This window comes from Cetorhinus maximus, chromosome 25 (genome assembly GCF_964194155.1).
Source record: "Cetorhinus maximus chromosome 25, sCetMax3.hap1.1, whole genome shotgun sequence".
NCBI lineage: Eukaryota > Metazoa > Chordata > Chondrichthyes > Lamniformes > Cetorhinidae > Cetorhinus > Cetorhinus maximus.
The window spans coordinates 2,774,906-2,797,006 of record NC_135903.1 but is presented as its reverse complement, the minus strand read 5'-3'; the positions used below and the strand labels follow the sequence as shown (position 1 = coordinate 2,797,006).

At 40.8% G+C, this 22,101-nt stretch overlaps 1 protein-coding gene across 2 annotated transcripts in view; it reads left to right on the top strand.

Moving 5' to 3' along the window:
* LOC144667814 (ORM1-like protein 3) overlaps window positions 1–22,101 on the top strand; it is a 43,103-nt gene that overhangs the window by 7,161 nt on the left and 13,841 nt on the right. Inside the window, exons 2-3 of one of the 2 annotated variants that reach the window (XM_078529289.1) lie at window positions 5,798–5,846; window positions 21,220–21,411. In XM_078529289.1, coding sequence (XP_078385415.1) covers window positions 21,238–21,411 — 174 coding nt within the window. In that variant the 5' untranslated portion in view covers window positions 5,798–5,846; window positions 21,220–21,237. The remainder of the gene's footprint in view (window positions 1–5,797; window positions 5,847–21,219; window positions 21,412–22,101) is intronic. The other variant, XM_078529288.1, reaches the window with a different exon arrangement.

Below are 22,101 nucleotides of genomic sequence, written 5' to 3'. Positions count from 1 at the left end.
GTTTGTCCTTCAGGTCGATCTCTGCCATTCATTAATTTCTTAGTCCGGTACTGAAAGTTATTTGTGGGGGGAATGCTATTTCAGTGTGTTCTGAAATTTCTTGTCACATTTTATTGCAGTTGTTAAAGTAGAAGGTCTGTGCTAAAGAATTTTTGGCAGTGCTTATACATTGTCTTATTGTCATCAATGAAGACACTCTCTTGTGGGTCTAAGTCATCTGTCCGCCGCAGGGTACTCTCATTCGAGGGTGACAGAAAGTGACAGTGCAGCCCTTGTATCAATGCCTAGTAAGTTTGGGCTTTCAGGAGAGGTATGCAGTTACAATACAAGGCTGTCACAAATTATATTGTAAAAGAATAAGCACATTACAGTTGTACAGTTTTTGTTTACTTTACCTAGATACTTTAAATATCACCCTGCAGTTTATAGTTTCATTAATGTTGTAAATTGGAGCTCGTGGGTCTGGAATAAATTGCACGATGTGATACAGCATCAGCATTCTTGAGTCATGAGTAGAATCATTAAAGCCTGGTCATTCTAAGGTGGCTTTGAGACTTCAGTTATAACACCTTCCTCACGTGTGGTGTAAGCTCGGTGTTCCACTGTTCCTTTCCTACGTCCTGTTTTTAGTCAGCGAAGCGAGGGACCATCCATCATGCGTCACTCTTTCACAGAAATAATCTTTGCTTTCTCACTTCAGAAATTCTCTCTGATTCTGTGGAAGTGCAGCGATTAGGTTGGGCACCAAGGCACTGTTCAAAGTATCACCAACTTTATTCCGTCCTCTGCCATTTTCTTCCTCTACTTTTCCTGAAATACATTGAATCCTTGCTGGGGATAGTTCCACTGGAGTCAGTTACGCTTCAGCATGTTGCCAAGTGATCATCTGTGAGCCTAAATGTGGGCATTGAGGAGCCATCATAGCACAGAGCATCAGGGCCAAGCCTGATCCACACAGACGGACAAATCCAACCCAGCCAATAACTGTCCCATCAGTCTACTCTCAATCATCAGCAGAGTGACAGAAAGGGTCATCGACAATGCTAACAAGCAGCACTCGCACAGCAATAACCTGCTCATTGACACAGTTTGGGTTCTGCCAGGGTCACTCAGTTCTTGACCTCATTACAGCCTTGGCCCAAAAATGGGCAGAAGACCTGAACTCCAGAGATGAAGTGAGAGTAACTGTCCTTGACATCCAAGGCAGCATTTGACAGAGTCTGGCATCAAGGAGCTCTAGCAAAACTGGAGTCAATGGGAATCAGGGAAAACTCTCCGCTGTTTGGAGTCATACCTAACACAAAGGAAGATGGTTGTGGTTGTTGGAGGTCAATGATCTGAGTCTCAGGAGTTCCTCAGGGTAGTTAGTGTCCTAGGCTCAACCATCTTCAGCTGCTTCATCAATGACCTTCCTTCCGTCATAAAGTTAGAGATGGGGATGTTTGCTGACGATTGCACAATGTTCGGTACTTTTTGCAACTCCTCAGATGCTGAAGCAGTCCATGCCCATATGCAGCAGGACCTGGACAACATTCAGACTTGGGCTGATAAATGGTAAGTTATATTTGCGTCTCTCAAATGCCTGGCAATGACCATCTCCAACAAGTGAGAATCTAACTATCCCCCCCTTGATATTGAATGGCATTAGCATCACTGAATGCCCCATTATTAGCATCCTGAGGGTTACTTTTGACCACAGACCAAACTGGACCAGCCATATAAATACTGTGGATACTGCCTGGATTGGTGATTGAGGCAGAAACCCTCAACTCAATCAAAAGGTACCTGGATCTGCCGCTGAAGTGCTGTAACCTGCAAAGCTACAGACCTGGTGCTAGAAGGTGGGACTAGAATGGACGGCTAGTTTTTCAGCTGGTGCAGACATGATGGGCTGAATGGGCTCTTTCTGTGCTGTAACTTTTCTATGGTTCTAAGAGCAGGTCAGAGGCTGGGAATCCTGCAGAGAGTAACTCTCCACCTGACTCGCCAAAGCCTGCCCACTGTCTACAAGACACAAGTCAGGAGTGTGATGGAGTTCTCCCCATTTGCCTGGATGAGTGCAGCTCCCACAACACTCAAGAAGCTCGACAACATCCAGGACAAAGCAGCCCATGTAATTGGCACCCCATCCATCACATTCCTTCCCCCCCCCCCCCCCCCACACACCACTAATGCACAGCAGCAGTGTGTACCACCTACAAGATGCAGCAACTTACCAAGGCTCCTTTGATAGCACCTTCCAAACCTGTGACCTCTACCACCTAAAAGGGCAAGGACAGAAGACACGTGAGAACACCACCACCACCAGAAGTTCCCCTCCAAGCCACACACCATCCTGACTTGGAAATATATCACTGGTCCTTCACTGTCGCTGGGTCAAAATCCTGGAACTCCCTTCCTGACAGCACTGTGGTTGTACCTTCACCACATGGACTGCTGCGGTTCAAGAGGATGGTTCACCGCCACCACCTCAAGGCAATTAGAAATGGACAATAAATGCTGGCCTAGCCAGTGATGCCTACGTCCTATGAATAAAGAAGAAAAAAATAAGGTCCTCACCGGATGCCCATGCACATATTTATGGCTCATGACTGTTTGATAATGATCTAGGCTGGGAACCATGGCTGATTTTTTTTTTTTCTTTCTCTCTCCCCCTCCCCAACCCAAGGATTTTAGTTAGCATCACCTAATTTGGGGCAAATTTTGCTTGGGAGTGACAGAGGTCAGTTCTGGGACTTTTCCTGACCTGAGCCTGTATCTTGATCAGCTAAGCATTGATGAAACTCCTTATCCCTCTGTAGCTAATGGTTTCCTCCCTGCCTCCAGCCAAGGTCTGGAAGTCCGAGTTGCTGTGACAACATAGACCTTTACATGCATGTTGTAGTCTGGAGCTGTGAATAACGATGGTAGAGGCATCAATGTTCTTTCCATCACATAACTGAACAGGAATCTCTCCCACTCTTACTGCCTGCCATTGACATGTATTGGAAGGATTTGCAAGCTCTTACGCAACCTGTTTGGCTGTGTTATAAATGCACTTTCCTTGGATGAGAGACTTCCTTCCCTACAGGATATTAGTGAACCAGATGGGTTTTTATAACAATCGCTGATATGGTCACCATTATTGATACTAGCTTTATATTCCAGATTTAGTAATTGAGTTTAAATTCCACCAACTGCTGTGCTGGGATTTGATCTGCATTAACCAGCGCCTCTGGACTACTGGCCAGTGAGATTACCACTACACCACCATCTCCCCCTAATGACTTGAATGGTTGGTAGTGTGTTGCCCTGTCTGCCCCATGGAACACTGGCTGAAAATGAGTCAGCTTTGTTGAGTAAATAGTGGGTCCACAAAATAAAATTGCCCAAATTCATCCAGGTTAACAATTTTATGCAAGACTTTCTACGTGAAATAGAAAAATTCAATAGGAAGGGAGGAGTTATGCTTTGGAACAGAGTGAAGAGAACTGTCTGTTCTATATATCTTTCTATGCTATACTTGCCTTGAAAGGTCATTTGCCCCTTTGTAACTACTGGAAAGAATTATTAGTTTCAATATATGAATTCTAGGTAGAGAAAATGGTTGATAGAGTGTAATGGAGTAAAGTTTTTTTTCTTCTCAATAATTCTGTGGTATCATTACCCAAATCCCCAGATATATAGGGAAAAGCAGGAATTCACTAGTTTAGAACCAATGCCAGATAGCTACTGTACTGTACAATCTTCTGATTTAATGTTCAGGATCTCAAAAAGGCTTCATTCATTCCCAATGTTTTGAAACTGGATGTTTGTCATGGTGCTTGTGAATGAAACCTATTGCACTGCAGCCTAGTATTTCCCAGCTCTTGTTTCCACTCGCTGCTCTTTAAACACTTGACATGTGGAAAAGAAATGGACTCTGTGAAATTTGGACTAGCATACTACATTACAAAAGCTATATAAAAAGTTTTCGATGTGGCCGGTGGCTCCATGAAATAAATAAGTTGAGACATTTTGTCGCCAAAGATCTAAACTTTCATTGATTATGTGTATTACAGAATTACAGAATTACAGAATTTCAGGGTGTCCTTCAGTCTTCTTGAAGTAAATATGGCTTAATTGGATTGCTATGTATTGCAATTAACAAAACAAGCACAATACTTTATCCTCTGGAGATATGCTGCCTTATCATTCTCAGTTATAGTCCCACCACCTCCTAATCTTCAGTCATCACTCTTCTCCTCAAAAACCCCCGTTGACACGGTCATCATTGCAAACTACCGCTCCATCTCCAATCTCCCTGCCTTTCATGTTTTGAACAGCTGTCACCTTCCAAATTGATACCAATGTTTCCTGAAACTCCATGTTTGAATCCTTCCAATCAGGTTTTTGACCTTGTCACAATAGCAAAACACAATAGGACCTTGGCAAAGTCACACATTGCATCCTATGTAACTATGAGAAAGGTAACCCATTCTCTTGTTTCCCACTTGTAAACCTAAACAGTCCATGCTAGCAGGCCATTTTGTTTGGTTGTTTGGATGGCTAGCATTTATGGAAACTCATTACTTTATTAAAAGGCTTCAAAGAATCCCACAGAGAAATCCACATGATTGTGTTTTCTGAATATAAAGTACATCTTTGCCAGCAGAGGCTGCCCTAGTTAAGTCCAGAGAAGGCAGTTGGCAAGAGTCAAGTGTGCAAAATGGTCACTGCTGAAATTTAACAAACTACAGCTTACAAAGCAGATAATTGCTGCTGCTTTTACAACAAGAACTACTCTATCCATTATCTTGTAAGGTTGTCTGGAACTGAGATAAGCCCCACTGGACAAATGTTGTGTTCACTATAAGCTCAACTTTTTGAAAAAAGAACAAAGCTCCTATTTCAAATTAACACTGGCATCCACCAGAGCCACATATACTGTTATAATGCCCCATTTGTTCCTGGTATCTTCCAATAAATAACTTTTTTGGACTGTGCAAAAAGATAATATTGCACTTGGGGGCACCCGTTGTCAAACCTCACTAGTTTGTCCATTGTTCATGATGGTGAGCAGACCTCACTAGATAAGCAGGAGAGGCTGCCCCTTGTGTCATCCATTTCATTAATGGAGATGTCAAATAGGATGGGTAACGATGCAAAACTGTGCCTCATTCTCTCAAGACAGGTCTTCAGCAAGTTTTCCATCTATCGTTCCACAGAAGTTGAAGGTGCAGTAAATTTTAAATAGAATCTAAGATTTGCCATTTTTTTATGCTTTCCAACATAATTGGGAAGCTGCCTTGAGTGTTAGATGTTAAATTCACAGAAGCTGATGAAAGCAATGTAGGTTGTCATCCCCTGATTCTTATGGGATTCCACACTTCTGTACAAGACTAAAATATGCTCTGCTTGTGAGACCAAAGTCCAACCTATGCCCTTTTAATTGCTCTGTCAGTCTCCAAATCATACATATATTGTGACAACCCAAAGAACCATCCACTTAAGTGTCATTGTTACCAATTAGATTCCTCTGTAGTTTACAGTGTCTCGGATAGGACGAAACTACAGTTGATCTAGATCGCCAAGGCTCTGCTCATCGGCAAGTCAGCTAACAGAACCAGCCGAGAAAGGACATTTTCTTCAGCTGAAGGGGATTTCCAAGGAAAGTTGCTGGTTTCAGGAATTGATCTTCAAGACCATTACCAGATACCTTCCCCTACCCTATCCTTCACACATGACACAGACCTTACAGAAAAGCCCAATTATGTTCTCGTCTGCTATCTATGTACTTTCCAGCTGATTCATTCACCATTTTTCCCCTGTCTCCCAGGCTTGCTGTGCCCAGTTGTTGCCATCCTGAGATTCGCAAAACAACGCAGGTCAGTTGTTGAACCCTCCCGGTTTTTAATAGACCTATTTATTGTTTCATTCTTCTCTCTCTCTCTGCACCCCACCCCCGTGCCTCCCCAAAAACATACAACCCTGATGTATATATCTTAAACTAGTAAATGACATGCTGTAATTTTTATTTCAAATGTTTTCCTTCCCTTTGGTAAAATATCTAGATTTTGGTGACATAATGAGAAGGAGTATTCTGTGAAATTGCAGATCAAACCCACATCCTGATACTGGCCCAGAATGTTGGAGAGCATAAATATGACACGCCAAATTGTTGCTTCCACGACCTTTTCTCTGAGGCCTTTGTTGTAGCTAGAGATGGAACTATAGCCATTATTTAAATCCATCAGCTGCAAAAGCCTTGAATGGAACTCTCTTTCTGCATTAAATTCCAAATTGTTCAGGCTTTTTCCTTCGAAGAAAATATGAAATTAATTTACTTTTGTTTCAATAAACGCTGTTTCATTTTGGTTTACTTTGGCTTCTCACTAGCAACTATTTCAATCTGTTCAGTTATTTGAAATTTAAGCATCACCAGGGCAAATGATTTCAGGTGGCACCACACACATGTTGACTCCCCAGCATGATTTGTGGCCTGAATGCCACAAAAAGCTAAATGATGCATGTGAAAATAACTTTTATCTCTTAAACTGCTACAGCAAGCCACTTGTCGTCATCACAGTGTAATACATTCCTGGTTTTTATTTATGTTGAAAATAATGTAAAAATAGCAGCCAGTATGTTTGTGATTCTGGCACTTTCAGTCATGTCCTTGCTCAGTATAGGACCACAACAGAAAGTGCTGTCAGTGAAATGTCTTGAAACACCCTTTAAGTTGTGTGCCAACACAACTTTCCCTTCCCCCCCCCCCACCTCCTCCCCTTTGCCCTTCCATTACTGCACTCCCTGTGCTTTTGTAATAGCTTAAAACCTGCTTTGTGGGTAATCATTTACTTTTTAAATCTGTATTCTGCTGGAGGCAAATTGTGCAAATTCACATTCAATAAATCAACTTAGACTGAGTTAGCAACATAGTTTCAGAATTTAGTTATATTCTAAGAAATTTTCTACTTTAACCATTTTTATTTACTATTTACTACACACTATGTATGTATTAATTACCTGTTTTAATTCAATTAGAACAAAAACCATGAGAAGCTGCTGTATGTGGATGCTCGGTTAGATGAGAGTTTGCATCCTAATTTCTTAAAATGCGTAACTTCGTTTTGCTGCTTACAGGAAAGAGATTTCGGGTTCTGCTCTTCAAGCTTCCTGAGCTTGGAGGAAAGGAAAAATCTGCCCTCTGAGGGTTAAGCCTTCTTGTGCCAATCACTAGTTTCCCAGGCATAGGAAATTTGAAAAGCTGAAGCTTTCAAATTTTTGGGAAGTGGGAGGACAATAAGGGGGAGGGGAAATGTGTATGAAAGTGGATAGATTAGAGAAGCTGGGGTTGTTTGCCCTAGAGAAGAGAAGGTTGAGAGTAAATTTAATAGATATATTTGATAAAAATTATGACAGATCTGGCCAGAATAGATTGGGAGAAACCATTGTTGGAACAGCTGCAAATCAATTGACATCGATTTAAGATGAATGGCAAAAGAACAAAGTGACATGAGGAAATACTTTTGAACACAGCCAGTAGTTAGGATCTGGAATGCATTGTCTGGATAAACAACTGAAGAGAGGGAATTTGCAGGGCTGTGGGAAAAGTGTATGGTAGTATGACCAGCTGAGTTGCTCATGTAGAGAGCTGGAATGGGCACAATGGTGGGGGAAGGGGGGATGGTGGTTGGTTGGGGAAGGGGTGGGGTCCTGTATTGTAACCATTCTATGATTCTGAGAAGGGAAAATCAAAAGTTGCAACACCTTCCATACCTTCACACTTCTGATTAACTGGCCTAGGAGCAGCACTGTGGAAGTCTGGGTGCTTGTAGTCTGACTAGAGCGCCCGTTGATCCTAAACTCTTTAATGATCCTAGTCATAGTTTGCACTGTTGAGCCAGGTTAAGGATGTTTCAGAAAACTCTGTTAATCATTGTGGACCTCTTTCACATAATTGAGTCCCATGCTAAGGATGATGACTTAGACCAAGGGTGCGGTTACAGTTTTGCTGCTGAGAGGCAAAGTGCCCACTGTCAGATCAGCAGTCCAACTTCAAGGACTTCTCATATCTCCTGAATTTTAGGAAACCCAGAAGATCCTGATCACATTGCACTTACTTATCCCGAGAGAGATTTCCTGTCTGGAGCGTAGCATCCTGATTTGAAAGAGCACATTGGATCAAACTTATTTAAAGTGCGAATTTTGTGGGCATTTATGAAAACTAATGAAGTGAGCACTTATGAAAAGAGCATTTTTTTCTGAAAAATGTTCTGTGAAATGTGTTGACATTTTTCTACATATAAAGCACTGTATAGGTGGTAGTTTTGTCACGTATCCTGCAACACTTTGTAGTAATCCAAATGTAGCCTCCTGTTCTCCCTTGCAGATTCCCTGCTCAACATTTTTTGATCAGGGGAGGCTTCCTGTAGCCTTATTTGCTTTCTTGATCCGTACCTTAAAGAAGCAATGCCTATGACTGAAGGAATTTGTGCAAGGGAGTCGCTCAACAAGACAAGAATGTTTTAAACATTGCCCTTCGAGGAGTAAGAAGTTAAAGAATTTCAGGGTTCAAGGAATTAAGTCAAACTTTGGTTTTGCAGTGAGATAAAAGCAAAATATCACATGCTGGAAACCTGAAATAAAAACAGAAAATGCTGAAAAAGCTCAGCAGGTCTGGCAGTATCTGTGGCAGAGTCATATTGGACTTGAAACGTTAACTCTGTTTCTCTCTCCATGGATGCTGCCAGATCTGAGTTTTTCCAGAATTTTCTGTTTTTATTTGGTATGCAGTGTAGTTTGTAAATGGTACTTACTGAAGCCACATCTTGGTGGTGGATGGGGTGTCAACGAAGCAGTCTGCGGATGGTGTTGAACTTTGAGTGTTGTTGGAGCTGCACTCATCCAGACAACTGGGGAATATTCCATCATATTCCTGATTTGTGCCTTGTAGATGCTGGAAAGATTTTGTGGAGAAGGAAGGTGAGTTGTTCACTGCAGAATATTGAGCCTCTGACCTGGTCTTGTAGCCACGGTATTTAGATGGCATGTCCAGTTAAGTTTCTGGTTAGCAGTAACCCCCAGCATGATGTTGGTGGTGGATGTGATGATTATAAGGGCATTGAATGTCAAGGGGAGGTGATTAAACATTTTCCTGTTGGAAATTGTCATTGCCTGGCGCTTGTGTAGTGCAAGTGTTACTTGCCACTTAGCAGCCCAAGCCTGAATGTTGTCCACGTCTTGCTGCAAGTGGGTATTGATTGCTTCAGTATCTGATGAGTTGCGAATAGAACTGTACACTACACAAGCGTCAATGAACATCCCCACCTCTGACCTTGTGATGGAGGGAATGTCATTGATGAAGAAGCTGAAGATGGTTGGGAATAGGACACTACCCCGAGGAACTCCTGCAGCAATGTCCTGAGACTGAGTTGATTGGCCTACAACAACCCCAACTAATGTTTTTTGTTAGGTATCTCTAGCCAATGGGGAGCTTTCCCCCGATTCCCATTGACATTGTGTCAGATGAGTGTAGCCTGATCCTTCCTTTCAATGCTGATGAGGCATTTATTACAGTAGAATGGCCTTTGTTGTATGGGATGCTGGAGCTTTTGATATTAGGGAAAATGTTTTTCTTGCTCTAATAGGGTTGTGTCAGCTTCAGTGAATAGTGGTGGCAGTTGGTGGACTTTCCCTCTATTGTCCATGCTTTTTTCTCCACTCTGGATGTTTGACTGTCAGATTCAAAAAAGCAGTAATTCTGTTGCACAATATTCTTATTTAAAAAAAAATACCCTTGCAAGAAGTCATCAACGTATGAAGGATTATTCTGACATTGGCTCACTTTTACTGATGCTGCAGGTTTTCTTTGTGTCAAAACTTCATCCCTCCCCTCCCTTATTTTCACCTCTCTTTGAACCTGGGTGTCCTGTTGCCACTTCTGTAGAGATGATGTGGTCACAGGTTTTTGTTAAGGCTGTTCCATAAAGAGACCCACAAGCCCAGACTAGGTTAGCTAACTCAAGTTTGCCTCGAGCAGAAAGCACTAGTGGGTGTTATAAGTTAATACTGGCCACCATTATGTGCCTGCCATGGCTGCGGTACTTCAGAAAGCCTCATTGCTCAGTGTTATTGGGTAAACAGAAATCGCTTTCCTTCTATCTTTGCATTGTAATTTTTTAAAATGTAGCTAGTCTTAATGGCCTTTCATAATCTGATTTGGGTACTGGGACAGATTATGGTAGTAAGCCTGTGCTTAGTGCTTTCAAGGAAAATGGTGAGAGAATGGATGGTTAATCTCAGATTATACACTAATTCAGTTACTACATCAGGATACAATTCAGCATAATGATTTTATGCATTAGAATTCAGTGCTTGGGGTGTTTTTGGTGCAGGATCAATGCTGATTTCTGAAGCAACCCGCTCTATTCCTAAAGCTTGTACATTCTCAACAGTTCCAACCTCTGGTTGATGCAGCACAGAACTATTATGTCTTTCCTTTTCCATCTGATTATGGTTGTATAGGCACATTGTCTTTAGGAATTTCGGATTTGCAAACCAAGAGCTGCTTACAAAGCAGCAACGCTTCGAGTATCCAAGGTAATGGTAGAAATGAGAGTCGATTGTGAACTTTTATAATAGAGCTGATTTCAGAGAGTTTCAGAAGAATGATTCCTGTGTAAGAAATGTCTGCCTGCTACTTAGCATTGTCTAGGTCTGGCTTTAATCCATTTCTTTCTGGAGCAAACCAGACCATTTTATAGAGTGAAATATCCAAAGGTTGTATCTTTAACTTGCTTTTCACGTTTGTGCTGCATCCATTTTAATGCAAGGATTGCTTAAACTTTGTTGAGATTATTTAACTCTAGGCAGTCTTGTACTTTAGGAACAGCAACTGAATTGTTCTTGCCTTTTTGATACATGTATCGAACACCTTTCTCACTAAAAATACAGAAAGGTAGCAATACGTTGTGAAATTTTCATATTCAGTTGTACTGTGTGAAGTACAGATTTGGAGAAAGCACTTTGAACCGTATTCTACTTTTAAAAAAAATTGGAATCCAACCCTGCTGTTCTACTTGCCTGCGAAACTGGTTCAAGCAGTCTGATCTTAAAATGGTGGTTGTAATAGGAATGGAGTTTCACTTAAAGCATCCCTAAAAAATATGATTTTCTTTTGGCAAGAAATGGCATTGAAGTCTGCCTTTAATCTATGTTCTCTTGCCTAAAAATTATTAATTTTAAAAAGCCTACTTACATCCATTATTCACTGCATTCACCATTTTAGAGGCTGAAAATATGTTGCCCAATCTCTCTTTTTTAAAAACCTCCATGGAAGAAATTTAGTTTACAATCTAGATTGTCAAGTCCGAGATGCTTTTGCAAAGCATTTTTAAGATGGTGATTTGTTTTAATTTGGCAAATAGGCAGAAATCCAGTGTTAAATGAAGACTGCAGTTCCTTTCGAGCTAAAATCTTAGATATTCCCAGCTACTTTTAAGAACATTAACTTTTGTTGTTGTTAATAGCCTCATGGACTGTGACTATCGTTTTTGTCTAAATTTCTGTACTTATACTGAATATAATTTAGACTAGAGTGCAAGTCCAGTGAACCTATCTGTTTACAGTGGATTTTGAAGCCATGAGTGTATGGGATATGTCACTGCTTGTAGTACACACAGAATGTAACAAAGGAAAAGCTTGTATTCCTTTCATGATATCAGGACATCCCAAAAGCACTTACAGCCAATGATGTAATTTTGAAGTTTTTTCATACATAAACATGTGATACTTGTCCCACCCTGTGTACTGTAATAGGCTTCCCTGGAAACCTTATTCTTTTTATCTGTGTGTTTTTCTTAAACTTCTGTGGCAGAAAATTAGAATGCTACCTCGTGTTTGAACAGGATAGAAGTCTCCCTCTTCCAGCTGGCTGCAAGAATCCTGTGTCATGTACATAGTCCAGTTCTAATTGCCTAAATCTAGTCCAAGGCCAGCACAGTGTTGAATGTGGAAATTGGAAATGGTGCAACAGTAGGTGATTTGTGCCTAGATAGTGATTTATAAAGTATTTGGGCTAGAATAACAGGTACTTACTTTGCGTCCAGCCACCTGAGTGGTATCAATGCTGAATGTGGAAGCCTTCTTCCATTCTCTCGGCCTTATATTCTTAACCTTGATGAGTATAACATTCAGTCACTAAAAAGGGAAAATTGTTAGTTAGGCAGCAGAACCACAGGTCAGGTTCAAAGGTGTGGATAGATTGAAAAAGATAGACTCAGCTGATTTTGGACTTGACAGTCTGGACTGTAAACTAAATTTCCTCCATAGAGGTTTTTTTTAAAAAAAGAGATTGGGCAATGTATTTTCAGCCTCAAAAATAGTGAATGCAGTGAATAATGGATGTAAGTAGGCTTTTTAAAATTAATGATTTTTAGGCAAGAGAAAAGCAGACTTCAGTGCCCTTTCTTGCCAAAAAGAAATCATCACACTTTTTAAGGATGAATTAAACATAGATGATACTTTATAGCATTTAATTCAGCTTATGACAAAAGTAACTAGAGGAAATTATTTTTTAATTGGATATCTTAAGCTAACTTGCTACACTTGGAATTTTTGAGTTGAAGTGGAGATTTTGACTGTGTGGTTGTGCATCACATATTGAAGGGAATGGGCTTCATACTGTTGCTCACTTTTTTCATTTTCCAAGATTCCAGAAGACGAGGGAGGCATTCATTATCCTTGCTTCTTAACTCTTTCCCCCCTCCTCCAACCCAAAACAATGAAATAGGTACGAAGATTTCCCTTTATTCGTGTTTTCAGATTTTAGAAACTCCTCTCCTTGACATGATTTTAAACTTCCTTTCTCGCCTACCATGGTCAATTGCATCTAGCCACCATTTTAACATTGATCTCAGTTTTCAGGTAGGCACCAAGCAGACACCAGATGCTTTCCCTGTAAGAAATTAAACATGAGGATATATGAGCTGTGCCATTTTTGTGTGCCTCCTAGCAACCAGTCACACGCAAGGAGACTGGCAGAGTCCAATGGGCAGGTGGCCTTACTTACCCTTGGTGCAACTGTGATGTATGGTGTAATGAAACAAACCTAACTTATCAAAACAGAGCCTTCCCATAAAAATTGTTGCATTTTAGGGCAGAAATATTGAGAAAATGTTTATGAAGTGTTAGAAAACTCTACATTGACAAGTCATTAAAAAAAATTAGTTATGATGCATCATTTAAATATCATAGTACAATTAAATATACTTTGCATGTAAGTCAGCCGTTAAATCTTCTAAGTTAGAATGATCGCTCAGCTACAGGCTCAGCTTTCCTCTGTGTAGAGCTTGTGATCTTCGTGTTGCTATGACAAGATACTGAGAGGGAGACCAGACACCTGCGCAGGATTGAAAGTCATATGAGGTTTCTCTACCCTGCCGTTGTGTAATTGCTTTTATCTTGCCAAGAGCATATTGGCGAACTGAGCAATCAGTATTAAACTAGGGTTACTCCTGGAAGCTATCCAGCCAGCTATGCAGCCTTCAGATAATTTGAAGCTTTTTTTTTGCACTGAAAAAATTATCCTATAATTTTAATTAAGGAATGCAAATAACATGTAATGGGGGAATTTAGTCCTTATAAAATTAAATAACCAGCTCATTTGAAATAAGTATGGACATACTTTCATTTATCTAGCGCTTTTCATGATTACGGGATGTCTCAAAGCCCTTTAGAATCAATGAAGTCACTGTTGTAATGTAGGAAATGCAAACTCCCACAAATAACAATGTTATAATGACCAGAGAGTCTGTTTTTTTTAATGTAGATTGAGGGATAAAAATTGATCAAGACACGAGGGAGAATTCATCTGCTTTGAAATAGTGCCGTGGGATCTTTTGCATTCATCTGAGCAGACTGATCGGCTTTGGCCTCAGTTTAATATGTTATCGTAATACGGCACCTCTGACTGTGCAGCGCTCCGTTAGTACTGCACTGGAGTGTCAGCCTTGATTTTTGTGCTGAAGCCCCGGAGTGGGGAGTTGAACACCGGAGCCTTGTGACTCAGAGGTGAGAATACTACCAACTAAGCCATGGTGTTACATAATTAAAAGGAATATTGGGTTCTTTGATTCCACGTTAGATAAATCAATTTTGTGAACAACCTACTACAAAATAGGCCCTGTCAACAGTGTAAACTCCTGAAAGCCCCAAGTTAATTCCTGAAAAACACCACCGTTCACCAGAATTTCATTTTACCCCCTGAAAAGTGGTGTTGGAATCCTGGAATATTTTAGGTTAAAGAGTTGTAAGTTCTTTCATATTTTGTTTTCAGCACTGCTTCCTAATTGTTGGAATTAGGATTTATTGGTGCTGTAGACCAGGAAGTCATTAGAGGGCTTTACAAGTGCAGATGTCTAAACAAGGCCTAACAAGCCATAGTTTGGACATCTTTGCGTTAGTTATGTTTGATGCTCTGCAAGATTTAACTGCACCATTTAATGCAAAGCAGTTATTATCTGTTAGTGATTGTGACAACAGAAACTGCCAATTGTTACATTCAGACATAATTGTGTGACATAACTATCTATTGCAATGTCAATTCAATCTTGTATGAAAAGCATTGTGTGGGGAAGAGTTACTTGCAGGTAAACTTAAGTAAGTTTATTCATTATCTACTAAAGCAAGGTTTAATTCAGAGATAAGGAAGGCAGATTAGCCTGTTCTAGCTCAAATGTTACGAACAAAGGCATCATGATCACTCTTCAAGACAATTATTTTCTTTTCCTTGGTCAACTTTTTCAGACTTAAAGTTATAATCATGTAATTCCTTTCCTATTCAATAAAATTGACTCTATTGTCCTGATATTATGAATTCAACTCTGTCTAGAATGTACAGAGCAGGCAAGTACAGGATTTTTTGTTCAAGGGAACTGTATTGTATTCAGCCACTTATCAGTGATGCTATTTGTAGCCTGTTCTGCAGAATTTAATAGGATATTTCTCTGCCAAAGACCAATGGCAAATTTTGTTCAGCATTCTGTTATGTCGTGTTCCATTGGAAAGTATTCTTGCAGAAAGAAGCTCTTTGAGATTTTTTTTAAGAGGGCAGTTCTGTCTGGTGAGTTGCTGTGAATAGGAATCATTTATTAAAACACCTCTGCATTTTTAAAAGCTGAAAATAATTTTATCAAAATTTAATTGTTTTAAACTAAATTTACTTAGGTGTATACAATTGGAACACAGTTTGACAAGTTAGTGCTCCATTGCTGAAGAAGATTAAATGTTATATTCAAGTTACCCCATAAGTGTGTTCCCAATCTCAGCTATGTTAATGGAGTTGCATATGGGGTACTGTTGAGCAGTCCTTGGTGTTTGGTTAAAAAGCATTAGAGTCTCCCAGTGACAGTGAAAGATGAACCTTGAAACCTGAGAAAATTGATGAATTTGTTTATTCCATGAACGAAAAAGACAGTGAGATTCACAAAGTGACCATTATTGTCAAGTAGATTAACGTAGATACTGCTTGTTGTACATATCTCTCTCTCAATCACTCGTAACTGGTGTAACTTGCACCTGCTGTATGGCTGATTAACTGACAATGTCCACTGCATCAATACGTAGGATATGAAACCACGAAACTGGCACAAGTGAGAGCTTTGCACTGTGTTTTACAGTACTGATGTTTGCGTTCTAAAACTGATTAATTTCAAGGTCCTTGGGCTAGTGAGGAGGGGTGAGAAAATCAGCAAGGGTTTCTGCATTTGATCACTCTCCAATGATCTTCCGTCAGTTTCTGTGTACATGTTGAGTAGGTGCCTGATCAGACCCCTACTGATGATCACTGCCTAAATTTAAATGAAAGGCCAGTTTGGACATAGATATGAATTAGAAACATGAGTAGGCCTTTCAGCCCCTTGGGCCTGCTCCGCAATTCAATAAGATCATGTCTGATGTGATTGTGGCCTCAACTGTACATTCCTCCTACCCCAGTAATCTTTGACTCCCTTGTTAGCTCAAGAATCTATCTACCTCTGTCTTATAAATATTCAATGGCCCTGTCTCCATCGCTGTCTAGGGAAGAGTGTTCCAAATACTCAAGCCTTCGAGAGAAAATCTTTTTCCTCATCTCTGTCCTAAATGGGCAACCCCTCGTTTTTAAACTGTGTCCCCTAGTTCTAGTGTCTCACACAGGGGGAAACATCCTCTCGAGCATCCGCTCTGTCAAGTCATTAGAACATAAGAAATAGGAACAGGAGTAGACAAATTCAGCCCCTTGAGCCTGCTCCGCCATTCAATAAGTTTTGTTATTCATTCACGGGATGTGGGCTTTGCTGGCTGGGCCAGCATTTATTGCCCATTCCTAGTTGCCCTTGAGAAGGTGGTGGTGAGCTGCCTTCTTGAACCGCTGCAGTCCATGTGGTGTAGGTACACCCACAGTGCTGTTAGGAAGAGAGTTCCAGGATTTTGACCCAGTGACAGTGAGGGAACAGCGATTATATTCCCAAGTCAGAATGGTGAGTGACTTGGAGAGGAACTTCCAGGTGGTGGTGTTCCCATCTATCTTCTGTCCTTGTCCTTCTAGGTGGTAGTGGTCGTGGGTTTGGAAGATGCTGTCTAAGGAGCCTTGGTAAATTTCTGCAGTGCATCTTGTAGATGGTACACACTGCTGCTACTGTGTGTCGGTGTTGGAGGGAGTGAATGTTTGTGGATGTGGTGCCAGTCAAGCAGACTGATTTGTCCTGGACCTTGTCCAGCTTCTTGGGTGTTGTGGGAGCTGCACTCATCCAGGCAAATGGGGAGTATTCCATCACACTCCTGACTTGTGCCTTGTAGATAGTGGACAGGCTTTGGGGAGTCAGGTGGTGAGTTACTCGTCTCTCAATACCTAGCCTCTGACCTGCTCTTGTAGCCACAGTATTTATATGGCTAGTCCAGTTCAGTTTCTGGTCAATGGTAACCCCCAGGATGTTGACAGTGGGGGATTCAGTGATGGTAATGCCATTGAACATCAAGGGGCGATGGTTGTATTCTCTTTTGTTAGAGATGGTCATTGCCTGACACTTGTGTGGCACAAATGTTACTTGCCACTTGTCAGCTCAAGCCTGGATATTGTCCAGGTCTTGCTGCATTTGGATATGGACTGCTTCAGTATCTGAGGAGTCGCGAATGGTGCTGAACATCGTGCAATCATCAGCGAACATCCCCACTTCTGACCTTATGATGGAAGGAATGTCATTGATGAAGCAGCTGAAGATGGTTGGGCCTAGGACACTACCCTGAGGATCTCCTGCAGTGATGTCCTGGAGCTGAGATGACTGACCTCCAACAGCCACAACCATCTTCCTTTGTGCTAGGTGTGACTCCAGCCAGCAGAGCGTTTTCCCCCTGATTCCCATTGACTCCAGTTTTGCGAGGGCTCCTTGATGCCACACTCAGTCAAATGCTGCCTTGATGTCAAGGGCAGTCACTCTCACCTCACCTCGGGAGCTCAGCTCTTTTGTCCATGTTTGAATCAAAGCTGTAATGAGGTCAGGAGTTGAGTTGCCCTGGCAGAACCCAAACTGGGCATCAGTGAGCAGGCTATTGCTAAGCAAGAGCTGTTTGATAGCACTGTTGATAACCCCTTCCATTACTTTACTAATGATGGAGAGTAGATTGATGGGGAGGTGATTGGCCAGGTTGGATTTGTCCTGCTTTTTGTGTACAGGACAAACCTGGGCAATTTTCCACATAGCCGGGTAGATGCCACTGTTGTAGCTGTACTGGAACAGCTTGGCTAGGGGCGCAGCAAGTTCTGGAGCACAAGTCTTCAGTACTATTGCTGGAATATTGTCAGGATCCATAGTTCCTTCATCCAATTTATTGATATAAATTGTAAATAGTTGAGGCCCCAGTACTGATCCCTGTGGCACTCTACTAGTTACATCTTGCCAACCTGAAAATGACTCATTTATGTCTACTCTTTGTTTACTGTTAGCTAACCAATCCTCTATCCTGGCTAACATGTTACCTCCTACACCATGCACTCTTATTTTGTGTAGTATTCTTTGGGGGAAGATAACTCATCATAAGTCACTTCCTTCAGAAGAGAGGAAAATTGGAAAAACCAGGCAAAGAAAGAAAATTGCAGACTGAATGTATGGTTGCTAAATTTGCTGATAACACAAAGATTGGTAGGAAAGTAAGTTGTGAATAGGACATAAGGAGCCTGCATAGGGATATAGATAGGTTAAAGGAGTGGGCAAAAAATTTGGTAGATGGAGTATAATGTAGGAAACTATGAACTTGTCCACTTTGGCAGGAGAATAGAAAAGCAGCATATTATTTAAATAGAGTGTGATTGCAAAACTCTTAAGATACAGAGAGATCTGGGTGTCCTGGTAGATGAATCACAAAGTTAGCATGCAACTTGCCTTCCCAGATGCACCATGTGATCTTAGTAATTTAGATATGTGTTTGCATAACATTCTCAAGCAGTTTACAAGACAGCTGAAAAGATAAAAACATATTTTAATGTTTTGCATAACGCTAGACATTCAGACCAAGAACTGAATATTATTCTGAGGCAGGGCTCTTCTTATCTGATGCCTAAGTGCTATCCTGACATCAGTTCTGTGACTGAGTCAAATCTGCTCGTGAAAGAAGGTGTTTTAGAGTTACTGCATTGTATCAAAGTGAAGGGGTGGGTGGGGATAACAGAAGCACTCGCCTGAACATGCCACCACCTTCCCTCCCAGTAAAATATGTTGATGTGCAGTCAATTCTAACCACACTTTTTTTTATTTTGGAAGGAATCAAGTCCCTGCTGTTGATGGCGCTACCAAAATCCTTCACCCTCACATATCACAGCACATTTTAAAGCTGGGTGTGTCTCCAAAAGAATTAGTAAGCTGTTAGTTAAGGAGAGGTATTTAACTTCAAAAGGCTTTATCTTTCAGGGTTTCAGAAAAAAAATGAACATTTGTATGTTGTGAATTTTGCTTTTAAGATAACAAGATAAAGCGTTGTCTATAGGGAGAGAATACTTGCCAATTTCAGTGGCTCATTTTGAGTTAATGCACAGAAATTGTATAATTTTTCTGTTTGCACCCACACATTTCCCTTCCATGAGTCATCATTTCTGTTGCAATTTTTAACCCTGCTTTTAAGTTGTAATTGAGCACTTACCATTGTAGTTTAGTTTGTTGATATTTTCCATATGCTTTCAATTTTGCTCGATGTAATTGCAGGCTTTGACCACTAAGTAGCTCTGTATTGAGTTGTTGAGGTTTTTTCCAACTCTGCATAACTTTCATATACATAAAAGAAAATTCTAATTGTCAACTGAATGGATAGTGCCATGGATTATTTACTTGGCACTCTTAATTAACACGCAATGTAAAGAGTAAAACTTGTGATTATAAATCACGGTTGTATAACAACAGTTCAGAATAAGTTGAAGTCAGTTCAGTTCTGTAGTAGCCACACTTTTACAAGTAAGAAATATATATTGTCATTCCTTTCCACAGACCACAGTTGGAATTTTGTGTACAGCTCTGGTCACCACACTACAGGAAGGACATAATCTCTCTGGAGAGAGTGCAAAGGAGATTTACAAGGATGTTGTCAGGGCTTGAAAATTGCAGCTATGAGGAGAGATTGGAGAGGCTAGGGTTGTTTTCCTTAGAATAAAGGAGGCTAAGGGTTGACCTATTTGAGATGTACAAAAATATGAGGGGCCTGGATAGGGTGGACAAGAAAGACTTGTTTCCCCTAGCTGAGTGGTCAATTACCAGGGGTAATTGATAGGTAGAAGGATTAGAGGGGACATGAGGTATCAGCTGTGGCTCAGTCCATAGCACCCTCGCCTTTGAATCAGAGGGTTGTGGGTTCATGTCCCATTCCCGGAAACCAAGAACTGTGATTGTACTCGAAAGAGTTGCAATCTGTGACTGTTGATAACTCGAAAGAGTTTCACTCTATTATTGAGGTGTCAGCTGTGGCTCAGTCCATAGCACCCTTGCCTTTGAATCAGAAGGTTGTGGGTTCATGTCCCACTCCTGGAAACCAAGAACTGTGATTGTACTCAAAAGAGTTGCAATCTGTGACTGTTGATAACTCGAATGAGGTGTCAGCTGTGGCTCAGTTCATAGCACCCTCGCCTTTGAATCAGAGGGTTGTGGGTTCATGTCCCACTCCCGGAAACCAAGAACTGTGATTGTACTCGAAAAGAGTTGCAATCTGTGACTGTTGATAACTCGAAAGAGATGAGGAAAAACCTTTTCACCCAGAGGGTGGATGGCATCTGGAATTCATTGCCTGGGTTGGTGGTTGAGGTTGAAGCGCTTAATCCATTTAAAAGGTACCTGGATCTACATCTGAAGTGCTGTAACCTGCAAGGCTACAGACCAAGTGCTGGAAAGTGGGATTAAAATGAGCTGCTAGTTTCTTTCTTTTTTCGGCTGGCACAGACATGGACTGAATAGCCTTTTTCTGTACAGTAACTTTTCTATGGTTCTTCTCCACACCCCCCCACCCCCCCAGAAAAAAAGAAAAAACCCCACAGTAAAAGACTAGTTTGGATCCTTATACAGATTGTTAATATTGTCAGCGTTTCAGAGTAGTGGAGGAATAAAAGGTAAATTATCTAATCTTGTTGGTGGAACGACTAATGGGGTGGTTTTCAGAGGTAAAACAAGAAGCTGAAATTGTGACCCTTGCTTCTCAAAACACGGTTTAAAAGAATCTGGAATTCCATGCAATCAAAACAAGATATTGACTTATTCTGCCACTTCAATGGTCCTGATTATTGGCTTTGTAGTGTATTCCAAAGCTTAACAGTAGCTGCTATGAATTTTATAACAGGAATACAATAAATATCCTTGATCATTCTTAGTGAAGATTGCCCAAGAAACATAATTCAATTTTTCAAAATCAGTTACAGAATTATTGAAGGGAGCAGACAACCAATAATCAAGCAAGCAATAATTAAACATGACGACAAACTACTGAGTTAGCTGTTAAATAATAGCAAAGACTAGAATGGCAAGACAGGAACATGTACGTTGCTTGCAAGAGTAGGAAAAAGAGAGTTTTACCCCTTCATCCATTTTCTCTTTCTGGTCGGGAGGAGAGGGGATCCTCTTGCTCTTTATTATTTCTGCAGCCAGCAATGTTGTATGGCCTGTTTTTGTGCCTTGAATAATAAACTTTACTGTGTTTCATTATCCGAATGTCAGGAATTGTTAATTCTGCATTTCTCTCTTCACTTAGGTTGTAAAGAAACAAACCATGAATGTGGGCACTGCTCACAGTGAAGTGAATCCAAATACCCGGGTTATGAACAGCCGTGGGATCTGGCTGTCTTATATCCTGGGAATCGGCTTGCTTCATATCATTCTCTTGAGCATCCCATTCTTCAGTGTGCCAGTGGTATGGACACTCACTAACATTATTCACAATATGGTAAGGCTAGTTGAAATGTCGATAAAGATAATGCTTTTCAGACTGTTCTAAATACTGTATTTAGGCATGCCGAGAGGTTATTCTGTTTTTTTCCCCCTGGTTTCTATTTTATTTGCATCGTGGTTTCACAAAATTTAGTACCTTTCTTCCAGTGTTTCAATTTTTTTTCCTCCTCTAAGTCAGTTGCCATAAAATAAAGTTTTAAAAAAGCAGAGGTATGACCACAGTGACCTTGGTGGAAGCATGAAGGTAGAATGCTTTAAAATCAGCATGTATTGTATGGAATTGTAGGGATTTTTTTTCTGTCTTCCTTCTATTGGGGCACCTGACTGAACAAATTAGAATTCTGCTTAGATGATGAAATAGTGTCTTATATCTAAGGCATACTCTGTTCAGTTCTGTGCACCACACTTCAGGGTGGTTACTGGCCTTAGAGACGCTTCAGCACAGAATCAGCTGAATTATACCAGAGCTAAAAGTGTTAAATTATGAGGACAGGTTGCACAGACTGAGCTTGCATTCCCTTGTCTATAGAAGATTAAGGGGTAATCTAGTTGAGGCCTTTAAGATGATTAAAGGATTTGCTTGGGTAGATAGAGAGAAACCATTTCCTGTGGAGGGCAAATCCAGAACATGAGGGCTTAACCTCAAAATTAGAGTTGTGCTGTTCAGGGGTGATGTCAGGAAATT